Source organism: Symsagittifera roscoffensis, chromosome 8 (genome assembly GCF_963678635.1).
Source record: "Symsagittifera roscoffensis chromosome 8, txSymRosc1.1, whole genome shotgun sequence".
NCBI classification, from domain to species: Eukaryota; Metazoa; Xenacoelomorpha; order Acoela; family Convolutidae; genus Symsagittifera; species Symsagittifera roscoffensis.
In genome coordinates, this window is record NC_087069.1 from 36,723,808 (window position 1) to 36,739,753 (window position 15,946).

Consider the following 15,946-nt stretch of genomic DNA (forward strand, 5'->3'; position numbering starts at 1 on the left):
TATACAGTTTTTGCTTGCGTCAACGTACGAGTTGAATGAGTCGTTGCGTGACATCATATTGGTTTCAGACACATTTTGACGTGAGTGTCAGTTTAAAAAGTATAGATAAAATCGACCACAGGCTTTAAGATGCAGGCGCAAAACAACCAGTACAACTCAGAATGGATGAGCAAACCCCAAGGGATACCAGGATGTCCACCAGGTAGGCATCGATAATTTTTCAAAGCGAATGATAGATAGCATCCTTATTCATGTAGCCCTTTGGAACGCAATATTTTTCATGGCTCTACAGTCACGTTTTCCGGCTATTAGCAAAAAAAATTACTATGAGCTTGAAATTTTAGTGGTTTTTAAAAGGGGAAAAAAATTCAGTTATTTTCTACATGCATGGATGTTGGCCTCTGTTCGCTCGTTATAGCTGCAGAAATTATATTTTTCTGCAAATCGTGCAATATAACGTTAATTTTTTTCGAAATTTGAATTCGCAACTGAGTAAAATGCCTATTCTTTGAATTTCAAAACTTTAACGTGATATTTTTTTTCCAAATTTTGAAGCTTGGATGTTTTTTTTTAAATAATAATTTAAGTTCGTCTCCTTGAATTGTTTGACCCGTTTCAACTGTCTTTGATGAGGATTATAATATTCTCATTGAACCTGTTTTTAATAAAATTAGCTAGAAAAGCGACAGATTCTAATTCTTCGCGTACGTTTATATGTGGTGCCATTCATTGTTCTGTAGGTCTGGAATATCTGACCCAGATTGACCAGGTGTTGATTAGACAGAAGAAGGACTGCATGGAGATATTCACAGGGTGGGAGGAGAGAAACAGATACGAGATCTACAACTCACTCAATCAGCAGGTACACTTGAGTATAAAGAGCTGTACCCCTAATAAACTCTGACGGATGGTCGAGGGGGAACCCCTTGTGGAAAAACCACTAAGTTCTTAATAATATTAATAATAATCATAATATTAATGAGCCTGGTAACGAGTGTCAACGCGTTTTGCAAGAAGAGTGAGGTTAACTGAATGAAAAAAAACTTTGACATTTTAGTAACACGCTTATACGAAGTGATAAACAAGCAAAAGATAGTGTAGCTCCAAAGAAAAATAAAACAAACGAGCGAAACAAAATAAAGGAATGGGTGAATAATACTGTAAAAAAACATAGCAACCAGAAAAGACACAACTGCGAGAAATAAAGATAACGCAGTAGTGAAAAGGATTAAAATAGAACATTAAAAGTTACCTTAACAGATTAAAAGTTACCTTAACAAAAAAAAATTGCATGTAGTTCTTAAACAGGGGCACAACAACGGTTCGCCGTGATGAGCTGTACAGCTCTTGTGTTGGTCCTTTCCCCCGTGGATAAATGGTCTTAATTAAATACCGGACTCCTTGAATGGCTTCTCATCTGAATGTAGGTCCATCTCTCGCTAAACATATGAAATAATATGAAACTCAATATATTTTTGTACTAAAACAAACTGATAGTCAAGAAATATTGGACCAAATTAAAAGTTAAGCAAACAAATTGTCTTATGATAATACCGAATTAAGTAATTTTATTCTGATATTTATAAACCCAGCGTTATGCGAATACTAAGCAGCTTCATTCAATCGATGTTCTTTAGATCATTATTTTCTTGATGCACTAAAAATAGCGAAAGTTGTACTGATACATAAAAGGGAAGTTAAAACTGTAGAAAACAGCCACTTCCTAGTATCAATATCAAAGGTCATGAGCTAGAATATAAGGAAGAATCAGTTCCTTGGTGTGGTGTTAGATGAAAAGCTTAATTATAAGCAGCAGATCAACTAAATAAAAAAACTCAATGCTCACAGTCGAAATTTATCACTACAGAATGTTTTTCAATAAAAAAGTTAAATTTTATAAAGCATATGTAGAACCGTCATTGTAATATGGAGTTCTATTATACAGGTTAGCAAATAAAATGGAATTGAAAAATATATAAAATTCTCCAAATCGCATTCTTTTTAACTTTAAAAGAACGGATAGTTTGAGAAACATTAAAAGAGATCACAAATTTTACTCAAGCAAGGATCTTGGTGTCTATCAATTGACTAAAACATCAACTAAAGTAACAAGAAATGAACATTCCTGCTCCGCTATAAACAATTTAATAACAAATGAAACAATAGAGCAATGTCTCAACTCAAACCAAAAAAAAACGAAACGAAGGCTCACGAACATTTAAAAAAAATGACATCAAATAAATTAAGAGCCACTAGTCCAAGAATATGAAACTTATCCAATTTTTATCAAGTTTGATAGTTTTATAGATAAAGCAATGCAACTAAAGGAAAAAGAATTGACAAAATTAGTTCATCAATTTCGAGATTTGTACATACTAGACAACAAGATCTTAAGTAAGTTCTTCTGGTGAAAGTTGAAAACACTAGATTCAAATAATGCCGCACCTAAAAAGGTTTTTGAACCGTTTTTTTTCTGTTTTTTTTTTGCAGTAAATACCTGCGGTTACACAGAAAAAATCTAATTTACTATACTTTTGAGGCGTGCTTGACAGGCTCGCTGCCTTTTGACGTCCTCCGAAGTGTACTAACTGTAAATTACTTTGAAATGAATTTATTATTTTTTATTAAAAATCGGCGTGGGGAAAGTAGTTGGAAGGGAAATGTTTAGGGTTCTCGACTCATTAATTACATATAGCGAATTAGCTGTTGTTAAAAATAGTTCGAATGAGGCTGATTACCTTTTATGATCATTTATGGAGAATGGAAAAAGTAAATGTATACAAAACACATTGGAAAGAGCAATCAAATATTTGACCATTTTTTGCATGTACTTTTGAAATAGGCAGTCTCAAAATAATGAAATAAAATATACCAGGCAGATCTTTTTTGCTTTCGTAATATCTTTACTGTTAATGTATCAGAATTGTATTCCAGTCATACATGATTGTTGTGAATAATGATTGTGTTAAGTGCTAAGTATGCAATTAATCTGCACTCTTGCTTTGTGTTGTAGTTCTTCTTCGCTCAGGAGGAGTCGACCTGCTTGATGAGGCAGTGCTGTGGTCCCAACAGGGGATTCATCCTCCACATTACTGACAACTACGGACAGGAGGTCATGCGATTCAGGTAGCAACAAACACTCATGTACACAAATCCATTCAATACCTTTATTACAATACGGAATTCAATAAATCGATCATTTTGGACGGCAGGGTGCATACTTGGGCACAGAAAGGAACACATGCATCACTGATTGCATTACCTCAGTGATAAATTAATTTAAAAAAACGGTAAAGTTTACTAAAAACACTCAGGAACAATCTCGGGATGCTGCAAAGAAACACTACGCATTTTTATAAGGCCATTGGGCGTAGTGTTTTGAATTATGCAGTCCCTGTCTAGAAACCCTAAATAAGTGAGAATCTGTAGAAATATCTACAAACTGGACAAAACACAGCGCTTAGTTTTGTAACTAGCCGCACAAAACTGACGCCAATTGAACACCTTCTTTGTGAGTATTGCCGGTGAATGAGTAGTAGGGAATGGTTACTAGACATTCGATCCCTTTGTCATCAACCATAACAGTTGACCACCTCAACCAAACAAACCAATGTTTATCAAAAGACTTATCAAATCAGTACTTGCGGAATAAGAGTATGGCAGCGTCAAAAAATTATTGAAAAGGGTTACTTAGTTTGAGATCACTACAAAGTCGCAATAAAATCAGTTCACTTTGATGAGGTAGTCAACTACTTTACCAGTAAACATCTTTTGAAACTCCAGAAATAGCTTGCGAAGGAAACAGCCGTCAGAAAACTTACGCGCACAACTAAGTAACACCTGTCGATTTTGGATTGTAATATCGGAAACAAATGCCCAAACTCTAATGCTATTACATTTGACATACGCCACTCTCAAATTGTCCATTGAAGCCGATCACTTTTAAGGTTGAAGACCTGTGGGACAACCCCTTTAAAGTCGAAAAATGGCTCATTTACAAACAGCGAGGTGCACATTCGAGTTTTTCCCGTTATTCAGCACTAAAAAAACTGCCCGTTGAAACCGGGCACGGGAGTTTAGCTTGTTCTTACGTAACAAAAACTGCCCCTATAACGGATTATTTTCTGCTCTAAAATGAAATTAGTCCTAAGTCATCGACATTGACTTAAATGTTGTCTCGTCTGCTAAATACAACGGTAGAAGACTTGATAAAAGCTTTAACAGCATGTTTTTGCATCGATATAGCAATCCCCCTTTAAGAAAGGGAAAGAAATTTTTAAGTAGATATTTCGAACACTCAGAATGCAGGAAAACTAAAACTCCAAAAAATTAAAAAAATTGCAAGAGCTCATACATTTAGAGCAAAAATACTGCTTTGTTTGGAAGGCAATAAGTACTTTTTCTTGTAAGAGGTGTGGAATTTGATTAGTAGGTACCAAATGAGGGGGAATATTCAGTCCTATTTTGTCAAAGTAATGTGTTTCTTTTTAAAGCAAGTCTACATCCGAGCGAATGTATCCCTTGTGAAGTTAAATTTTGTTTCAACAAATGAGATCAAAATTGACGTAATCTCAAAGTTAGGCGTTTCGTTTTCCTTGAAATTTGATGGGCAGCCTGAACAAATTTACAAAACTTCTGAATTTTACAGTTTAAACTTTATTTCGATCGAAATTCTGATGCTGCTTTGACAGGTCGTTTATCACTTGGAAATTGTTTTTAATAAGGCTACAACAGAGTTCGGCGCAATGATATTTCCTTGTCTGAAAAATCCAGTAAACCTGTTTTTTGTACTCGTTGCCGAAAAATCTTGGTGGCGTTCGGGAGTATTGGAAAAGCGTTAACCACTAATGAGTTTCATTTATTTCAAAAACTCCAGAATTTTATTCTGGGACTCTGGTGTCTAAAAAGAACTCATTTTCTGTTGGATGTCGAATGTACAGCTTGATTAGAATCTAATTTAGAAACTTTATTTAAATTTCTGGGTATTTCCGTGTTTTGAGACATCCCGTTATCTCAGAATAATAAAAGTAAGAGAACAGAGTGGGCGCAGCAATTCACGAGTGTGGGGGACAGTAAATTTTATTACCTGGCTAGAGGCACGTAAACAGATAATGAGATTTTATAGTAATGTGTATTTTAGAGATCTTATAATTAATTAAATAACCTCTTAGCTGGGCAAGTAAAAAGCATGACAGTCATTTTCAAAATTCTTAGAGTTAATTTTGTTGAGTCTTCGTCAGATGCTAAATGGCGAGATTTTATTTTACTCTTTGGGATATATTTTTTAAATACAGTGCTGATTTAAATTATCCGAACAAAACGAACATAACTTGAATTTTCAAACGCGTTGTTCTCAAGTTGGGTTAAGATTAGACAAAAAATGAAGAGAACAAAAGTTGCTTAGAATTTCATCAGAATTAATATGGTGCAACTTTTTCTCCGAAATTCTCAACCAAATTTTTACCCCAAAAATGGGTCATTTTGGCTTTTTTCAATTGATCAAAAGTTACGCTGAAACTACTCTGTTAATTGATTAGAAAATTATGTCAGAAGAAGCCTCTTACACAGCTTAACAAAATTTAAGTAGAGTTAAATCTCCAAAAATGTGCGCAAATTGTTCAAAATTAGTTTTTAAACAGAGATTCTGGGTCTTATACAGTAAAAATCACATTTATTGACTATCAAAAAAAAAATTTTCTCTTATACTGGTTTTTGGAGATTTAACCCTTCTTAAACTTTGTTGGGCTATGTAGGAGGCTTCTTCTGACATCAATTAACAAAGTAGTTTCAGCGTAATTTTTGATCAATTGAAAAAAGCCAAATAGACCCATTTTTGGGGTAAAAATTTGGTTGAGAATTTCGGAGAAAAAGTAACTTGCAAGTAACTATAATTTGCATTTTTTTGTCTCTGTTTAGGCGTGAGTTCAGATGCTGTGTAGGAGCTTCATGTTGTGCAGACTCGTGTAACTGTGCCTTTGAGGTGATGGTGGAGACACCCTCGGGAGAACCACTGGGCAAAGTAAGACAGGGACAGTATTGCTGTATTCCGGAGTACAAGATCATAGACGCTCAGGGAAACCAGATACTGCATGTACAAGGTACATCAATCGGCTTTTTTCATAATGTTAAATCGGTGCACAGATACCACTCGAAAACTACTCTGAAAGTCCTGGTTAGCTAAAAAAAATAATGCGTTCTGAGATATGACTAGATGCTGAGAAAAATGATGTAGTCGAGAAAAATTGTTTCAATGAATTGATTGTAAAACAATCCTAAACAGCGAATCGGTATTTGTTTTGAATTATTTGTATTTTTTTATTCTTCCGAACAAGGTTGTTTTCAACTTTTTCTTTCGTACAAGGTTGTTTTTGGCTCTATTTTTCCTTCGAACAATATATTCTTATCTTTCTAAATAAAGTCATACCTGATATTCTTCTCGGCTTTTTAAGGGTAATGAACGCAGTGAAGACTCTTATATAGGTCTTGGTGATTTTTTTTCAGGAAAAAGTCTTAAAATACTCGAATGACTGCAAGTGCATTCATACATATCCAGGCATTTATGAATGCGTTTGAGTATATGTACAATTTTTGAGTTCATTTGAAATTCATCTGCTGAAAGTGACGTAAATAGCACTCTCCAAATACGAATGCGGAAATGGCGCAAAAAAAACTTGAACGATTTCTAGTTTTGAAAGTGGAATTTAATTTTCATGTTTCTCAAGCTGGGTTAATGTTATCAAAATACTGCCAATCTTAAGTCGTTCTAGAAATTCAAAGAGCTGAAAGAGCATCTATTTTTTTCATTGAAATTCGAAAGTTGACGTTTGCTCAACATAGTCAGTGTTTTTTTTAAATGTTCACTTGCGTTCATTATTCTTTTTCAATCTTCGATTGGCTATGCTAATATGTCTAGACTTGACGTAGAGCTACTAAGGATTTTTTATATGTGCTAATCGAGGCGAAGTACCAAACATTTGATGGCTGGAGTAAGGTAGCATGCTCCCTCATTCTCTACACATGGCTGTTGAAAGATTGGAAAATGTATTGATATTTTTTCTTCAGGAGAAATGCTCCATTAACTACAGAAGTGCATTCATTTAAATTAATGTATTGATGAATGCATATAGGTATGCATGCACTTTATTAGTTCAAATCAAATTCTTTTGCTAAATAGTAGTTAGATTGCGCTCTCTCATAACGAAAGCGGAAAAAGCGCTAAAAACATGAACGAACTCAAGTTTCGAAAATAGATTTTATATATTTTATTAAGTGTTTTTGAAATTCGAAAAGTTTCAACCTGAAATGTTTTTTCTTCGAAAATTGAATATTGTGCAAACGTTTTAATTTTTTTTTCTTTTACTTCATTTAACCTTCTGTTGGGTATCTTCATAAATGCCAATCCTGTTATAGAACTTTGTGTCATCCTTCTTCTGAGTGTTAGGATTTTCTGACCCAAGTGTTCGCAAACTAGTTATACTTTGACTGTCAAATATATCTAAATTTTAGGCTTTGGCTTAAATCATTTCATCGCACCACGCAAAAAAAAACAAATGATACTTTAGTGGAAAAAAAACTTTTTGTAGTTTTTTAAGAAAATGTTCGGAACATTGTGCTAATTGCACAGCCGCCGGTTATCTTTGTTTGTTTTTGTTTCTGGTCCACCATACTCTAAAATTGATTCCATGGTACGAATTTGATCCCTTTGTCTCTTTTCTCGGTGTCGTCGGTTCATCTGATTTAAAAATCTACCAAGTAATAGTAGAACCATGAAATATCGGAAACTATAAGTTCTTTTTGTTCGATCAAAACAATGGAGAAAATCCGGTAGCCAAACATTTCGTTCCCGAATTCTATACCTGAAGAAAGCTGAAATCTTTTGTAAATTAAGTAAAATACATTACTGCTTATGTTTGTTATTCAAAGTAGCTTTTTTGCTCCATATTTCACTATTGAGCTTGAGCGAGCGTAGTCTTATAGTACAACTTCTTTTTTTCCACCTTAGTCGCAAATGTTTGTGCCGCTTTTGGGGAACTTCTATAATTTTTGATAGCATGTGTTTTGATATTCGATTAGTAATAAGTAAACATAGTTGATCCTTTTTTGAATCATTAAATGAACCGAAAAAAAAGCAACAATACAAAAATAAAAACTCGATTTCCGAAATTTCCATCACAATACATCTCAAAAATTTTTTTAAATGCATAATTTATATATTTTGGCTTAATGCTTTGAAATTTTTTTCATGTCAAGTTAGTGCGGATGCCCAGTTTGTTATATTCTAAATTTTTACATTCAAAATAGTGTGTATTTGTATTTGGTGCCACTTTTGCTGCATGGCATCGACAATTTATTAGCATAAAGTGCTGCCTTCTTTCTGGCTAGTGTTTGCAAGTCATCAAAGCTCATAGCACAGATGCGAAGACAGGGGGCTATAAATCTCCTGGTCGTAGGATTGTTTCCGCCACAGCAAAAGTTGTATTATTCAAGGCGTAGTTTCATCTTTTTTCTTATTTCAGTTTATGTTGCTACCTTTTTTCTATCATTTTTCCTAGTGTTTGCGTGCGAAGCGCAGCATCGCGTTCGGGTTGATTGTTTTTATAATACATGACATAGTATAGAAGCTTGTTTTGAAATTATTGTAATTAACAGGAAATTTAATGTTAATGAATAGTTTTTATTTGCATTTGGTTCATATCTTTGAAGCTGGAAAAAATATTTCTCGTTTTTCAAGTTTCTTGAATAGAGTAACACTTCGAAGATTGTCTGTTGGCTGTGTTTTTCTTGTTGACTTATTTAGATCGCTATATTAGTGAGACTATATTCCTTCTATATATATTCGCCGAAAGTCGCAAAAAATGTCACTATTTTATAGGCTAAGCAAGATCAAGAGGCAACTTCGCTGAGCCTAAAGGCTCTTCATACTTTGCATTGTAAATTTAACTGTAATTTTTTAAACTGAAAAAAATAAGAATATACAAAGCTGAGGGATGTGGAAAAGAGCCATTCAAACGAACTACTGGTTTTCAAGGATGGTTGGGTTGGTATAGTGACTTGAGCGTGGTATTTTCTGTAAGATTTAGTCACTTCTGTGAGGTTTTCAGGCAACTTTTGAGCATGTCTGCATTCTATTTTTTTTTAAAATTTGTTAATTTGTGTTTATGTTGATTTCACCCCAACGTGGGTGTTTAATAATTTCCTCTTTTTTTTCGCTGGAATTGTTCATTTGGCCTCAATATTTTGGTTCATCTGATAAGAGATTAATTGTCTCGATTGGTCGTCTAGTTTTGCATGCTATGATTTTAATTTAACGCAAGTTGGGTGAAGCTTTGCTTTGCTTATATTTTCAAGCTCAATTGAATCTCATCTGGTAAATGGAAGGCAAATTACTGCCTCCTTCAAAATGTGCGCGAAAAAACGTGATTTCTATGTTTCAAAAATGACCTTCAGTTTTCAGAATTCCAACCGGAATAAAAAAATCGTAGACCTAGTTTCCTTGAATTGGGTTAGGTTTATGAAAATTTTCTAAGAGACAGTCTTAGTAATCCTAAAAATCTTGAACGCATTTTTTTCGGTTTCCTCAATTTGATTGGCTCTTTTTTATTTGTATGTTGACTATGTTAAGAAGTTGTTTTTTCTCTGGTTTAAGCATCATTTTTTCGAGACTAATAGACATAGCCGGTAATGAGCTTCTGCATAAATATACTTCTAGTAGCCTGAAAAGCACCTTTTTTTATCAATAGAGTAGATCAAGATTACCGAGATTGTCCCCAATAATTTGGAATGAACTATGCGTGCTTGTTTGACTAGGTCCTCTGTGCGTGTGCGACTGTTGTGCTGACTTTGAGATCCAGACTCTGGACAAGAGCCAGACTATCGGGGTAGTGAAGAAGAAGTGGAGAGGACTGGCCACTGAGATGTTCACCAATGCTAACTCATTCTCTATCAACTTCCCCATGGACCTGGACGTGAAGGCCAAGGCTGTGCTGATGGGCGCCGCATTCCTCATCGACTTCATGTTCTTCGAGCAGCAGAACAACAACTAAAAACAACAACTTGGTTATTATTATTATTATACATTTTTTCTGCCGTTTTCAATGAGTCCCGTTCAGAGCTCAACTTGAAGTGTGGTCCCGCCAGACCATTTCAAATCTAATTGTAGTACTTCAAGGGGATGAAAAGAAAAAAAAACTTGTTCACATTTCTTCCTTAGATGTAGCACTAAATAATCAGAATTTTCAATTCCTGGCAAAAGAAATTCCTTCTTAGAAACTACTGTAACAACTTTTCTGTCAGACTTTTATTTGGGTTCATAGCTAGTTTTTCACGACCATACTTCTGAACAAGGTTTATAAGGGTTATTCTTTTAAACGAGTTCCCATCACTATTTTTATTATGAGTTGTTTTCAGTTCAAGCTTCTCTTATTTGATTTCCACTTCCGGATTAAAGGTGGAATTGATTTGAAAACATCTAGAACAATCACTACACCGAATTCGGCAGAAACTAAAGAAATGAAGCAACATCAAAGACACGCATGTGCAGTAATTTTTGTAAATAATGAGGTTGGAAATATATCGGTTGGAGGAGGAGCAATAAGCAGAATGGTCCATGTGCAGAATGGGTCCAAGAGCAGAAAAACAGAAAAATATTTACTTACTTTGGTTTATACAGGCTAATTGATAAAACAATTATTAGAATCGTCGAAAAATACCAAGAAAACGAATAAATTACGCATGAATTGACTAAGTTTCTTGATTCAATTTTTAAAAAAATTCTTGTTTAAATTGCTCAAATTATGCATAAAATGATCGTTGCTTTGCTATTATCAACATTTCTGATAACTATTTTACCGATTAGCTTATAGAAGTTGATGTTTTTCAATTTTTCTGCTCTTGGACCCATTCTGCTCTTAGACCATTCTGCTTATTGACTGGCCACCATATTGGTTGTTATGAAGTGTTCATAAAAAGAACGAATAGTTTTTTCATGCTCACAAGTCAATTTTTTTCCATTGTTCTTAATGGGGGCGTCAGACAGTGCCGAAGGGAGTGCGGCCAGTATTTAGACAGCCGCGTATTCATACTGGTCAGTATTTAGACAAATACTGTTTCAACCAATCAGAATCGAGAAAAAACATAAATAATCCAAAATAAATAATAATTATTAATTTCTTCTTTGTCTCGATTCTGATTGGTTGAAACAGTATTTGTCTAAATACTGACCAGTATGAATACGCGGCTGTCTAAATACTGACATGTAACCGTGCCGAAGTTAGAGAGTGCCGAAAAAGGCGGGAAATATTGGAACGCAATTTAAGAGGCTAGCTTTTGGCGGGAAAATTAATAATGACACTTGAAACTTGTTCAGACTCAATTTTGGCGCCAAAATCGATGAGCAAACAAAACTTTCTTTTCTTTTCTCAATTAGTTCACGACAAATAAACTTGTTCAGACTCAATTTTGGCGCCAAAATCGATGAGCAAACAAAACTTTCTTTTCTCAATTAGTTCACGACAAATAAGTCAGTTTCTGCACTCTTTAACAAATTTTCGGCACTCTTTAACAAATTTTTGTTTTCGGCACTCTCTTACTTCGGCACTGTCTTACCCAACCTTCTTAATAGCATAATTGGACTGATTTCTTTTTGGTAATATAGATAAATAAAATACACTTTATAAATTCAGTCCATTTTACTCCAAATCAACCGAGTACCTAACAAGCATAAAATATAATTTAGCCTCGCGTTATGTTTTTTAGATCGAACAACCATCTCGTGGTCCACAACAACACAGCAATTGTCAGACTACGTATAAACATGCACACGTGACAAGTGAACACGGTCGACTTGCCATTGTCGCGGCTTTCTAAAAACTCGACAGAGAATAATTTGGGACTTAATTTGGTAAAATTTTATTTTTAGTAAGTTTTCCTTGTACATCCGCCATCCCCATACATTAAATGTGTCTTTTATAAAACAGGATAACATTCAATGGTTGTAGTTTACCTTAAATGTCAACTTCTATTTTAACTTCCTTCTCAATTCATGGTAACAATAATTTTTATCTTTTGGAAAACGTAATTTAAGTTTCCTTCATTAAACAATTTTCTCTTTATCTCTTCTCTGTGGAATGATGCTTATTTTACTAATTGAATGATGCTTATTTTACTAATTGAATGATGCTTATTTTTGTTCGATAATTGAAATGCTACTCGAGAAATTTTGCATTTCTATTTTTGTTCTTCTGGTCTCAAAATAATGTCAATTTGTCAATTCATTTTTAGATGCTTTAAAATTTACCAGATAATGTCTCTAAGAAGAAACCGCAGTTTTATTCTATTTTGTTGCTAAAAAACTATCATCAAAATTTTAAAAAAATAAAAAAAGATGACTGAAATGAAATTTTGGGTATCGAGGTGTCATTTTTGTAAATGAAAAACTGATTCAATAGGCTTTAGCCAAATTTCTCCGCGTATTTTCACGCTTTTAAAAATCAATTTTTTCTACATTGTGGCTAAAAATTGGTAGTTCTTATTTTTAATATATGGTCGACAAAAGAACAGGTGCGGTCATTTGGCGTTTTTATCAATTGAAGAAGGCGCTAAGTTTCTCACGCTTTAGCTCGATTTCCCAGCTAATTTAAATAATTCATGTGCTTAGATCTACGAAGCTTGAACTCATTTTTAATGCATTTGTAGCTTTCGTATTTTGAGATTTTGCTTATGTTTGACTTTTGCATATCAAATGAAATGCATGCTTTTGTAAACTATTGAAGATTTTTTTAAAATCAACTAAAGGCTCAACCAAAAAACATCGAAAGTTGCTTCTTTGATCAGCTGCGTGGATTATATTTTGCAGTTAGAGTAACTGTTTTAAGTAGATAGAAATACTGTTACTAAATGTGAAATGATTTCCCTGATGAACTGTCTGTACTTACTGAACTTTAAGTGCCCAATTGAAACTTCTCACTGATTTCGTTTTCATGCAAAAAAGCTCTAGTCAGCATAGTTCAGAGCTTACTCGCCAACGTGAAAGTTGAAATAACTGTTGGATGGATGAAAAAAATATATTCCGCCTCTCAGTGAGCGCTATGAGAAATGAGCTGCGAAGAAAATCTATTTGCTATTTTGAAGATCGAGTGAAAGGCTTTTTACTGGCCAATTCAGGGGAGGCAAGGAAAGAAATTGAAAAAGAATTTATCTGAAAATAAATAAGTTGAAATTTCAAAGAGGTTTGAATTTTTCGTGTTGAGTTTTTGTCGAAGAAACTAGGGCAGTTTCATAGATTTATGTGAAGTTTTTTTTTTTGGCTGAAGTTTTTTTATTTATTAGTATATGCTTTAATTTCTCTTCGCTCGGTGTACCTACTCGAAATTAGACTAAACAAAAATTTGAAACAGTTTTTTCTCGACACGTTTTTTTTTTGAAATTTAAGTTTCGGTTCACAACTAAGCCGAAGACAGCTTCTCCCCACTCAGTGGTCGAAAAAAAGTTCTGGATATTATTTTAGGTCTGATACTTGGCAAAATATATGTTCAGATACAACAAATTTGAGTTTTAATCAAGAGCAGACTAAATTAATTCAACTATTTTTCCCAAATCGCTGTCTCTTGACAGAAAATTTCATTTTTAACTTAACGGGTGTTTTTTACGACAGAAAAACTAAGAAAATTTCTCAGATGTGAAGCACTGATATTAGTCTTTGCTGATTTGCGGATCGAGTGTCAATTCTTTTTAAAGTGCCCTCCAAATTAATTTGCTAAAAAGAAGGTAATTTAGACTCCAATTACGTCAGAGGATATGGCGCCTAAAAAGGTGAAGGAATTATGTTTTCGAAAGAGGAATAATTTATCTATACTTCCTATCAGAAATAAACACTAACCGCTTGAGCTAGATTTCTGAAAAATGGTATCACTTGAAGTCAAAATTATATTTCTCGAAGTTGGTTTATAATAAAATCAAATTCAAATATTAACACTTAAGTTGAACATCAGAGCTCAAAAACATAAATATATATATATTTTCAATTTTGGAAGTTAATTTTTAATGACAAATTTCAGTTCGTGATTTTGGTTTTTTCTTAAATCTAATCTTAAAGTGGTCGCGCTCCATTTTGATTTAATTTTATTGCCGAGTTAAGTACAGTTTCTAGCTAAATTCAATTCAAGGTGGTTTGCTGAACGGGCAAAGTTTTATCTCCAATAACAAAAGCGCAAAAAAGCACCAAAAGCAGAAACGAATTCGAGAAAATGGGTTTTAATTTTTGTTTTGTCGTGTAATTTAGAGAAAGCATACCGGTAAACCAAGTTTAACTAGAGTAGAACTTTAGATGATAAAACGTTTTTTTTTGAAAAGACGTATTTCTGTCTGCTCATCGTTTAGCAAAAGTTAAATTAATTAAAAAAATGTAGATTCTTGGTGTTTAGATCGTTTCCGGCCAAAAAAGTAGAAGTTTATCAAATTTTTCCGAAATTGAAGTTTGTTTTGTAGAGTTTATAATATATTTGTAAACAATTAGGAAACTTATCCGTTATTTTATTGAAATTTGAAAAAAAAAAATCAGTCTTTTTTTCGACTACTTTGCGTTCATTGAGTTTTTCTAACGGTCTGTTGGCTATAGTTGTTTTTATAACATAATTGTTTCTCAAATTTGAAGACAAAATTCAAATTTTTATCTAGATTGCGTTGTTTTTACAATGAAGAAAGTCTTACGAATTGTTCGTGCTCAAGTTTGATCTGTATCGGTTTTATGTACGTTTTCTGGCTGAGAGTCGATGAACGTAGTAAAAAATCTGGAAAGGGGCGTGATGATTTTCTTTTGTTTTTTTTCAGGAAAATTGTTAAAGTTAGTTAGGCTCAAAATTAGTTCATGAAAAGTCTTCACAACAGCAAAAGTGCAAAGATCACGAAAAACCTAATGGATTTCTTATCTTTAATACGGAGTTTAACTATTAGATTTCACAGCGAAACAAAAATATTACCTATTGATCTAGTTTTATAATCTTGTTTTATAATACTACCTTTTGATCTAGGTGATAATGAAAACAAATTGCACGTGTTCTGTTTTGCTCTCATGAGTGTTATGATCGTAATTTATGTTTTTGCTCATTTGATTCCAATTATTTAATCCCTTACTTGACTTCTTGATCAGTATTCTCTACCCACACCATCATCTCCTCTACAACCCATAACGGTGGCCCTCCACCATAAATAGGGCAAGCGGGTCTACTGGGCCGAGGGAAAGGCAGGCACAGGAACGGGGGTCTTGATCGACGCTGAATTTAAGACAGTGCGAGTGACTGTTGAGTGTATATTATTTATCAAATTTTTCTTGTGTTAGAAGAAGGTCTACAACAACTTGAGTTTCGGCCTGCAGCTAATCACAGTCGGGTGATGCGGAAAATTCGTTGACATACAGGTCCCCCGACCTAATTTGGATTCACTCATGAGATTGATTGTTCAAAAGAGCTCGATAATGTTGATTCTCAGCACGAGCAGACTGGTTTGACAAAGCCAATGCAAAATTCGGCAAAACAGACTCTTCACAATATTGCTTACAACAAAAGAACGGTTCCACTGAGCTTCTTGATGTCGAGCATCAAAATACACACAGTAGTTTAACCCAGAGTATAGTAAGTTTGTCTATGTCAGATGCTTCAGATATGTCACCTTGTCGTGAATCGCCAGATTACACACCCTTGACTTCACATGCTGATTGTATGTGGCATGGAATCAATCGTGTAGAAATGTGTGGAGTTATCGGTGAAGTGTATGAAAAAGTGGTGCATTGGAAATCAACTGTTTTTAGAGTTCCTTCGAGTGCTGAAGGAAAGTAGGTTTTTTTTTTTTGCGTTTGCTGGGAACTCTTGTAATGCACTCATTGCTAATAAGGCAGCAGTGCTTGTGCCAGCACTTCTTCTTCAGAAAATTTCCAGAAAGAGAAAATTCAAAG

At 34.0% G+C, this 15,946-nt stretch overlaps 2 protein-coding genes across 2 annotated transcripts in view; both read left to right on the plus strand.

Annotated features, from left to right (window-relative positions):
• Window positions 1-15,946, plus strand: part of LOC134853360 (flotillin-2a-like) — a 424,983-nt gene that overhangs the window by 121,017 nt on the left and 288,020 nt on the right. The gene's annotated exons all lie outside the window — the stretch shown is intronic.
• Window positions 130-10,043, plus strand: LOC134853641 (phospholipid scramblase 1-like). The gene is made up of 5 exons (XM_063869646.1): window positions 130-202; window positions 741-862; window positions 3,014-3,126; window positions 5,917-6,098; window positions 9,808-10,043. The coding sequence occupies exons 1-5, from the start codon at window positions 130-132 to the stop codon at window positions 10,041-10,043; spliced, it is 726 nt and encodes a 241-aa protein (XP_063725716.1).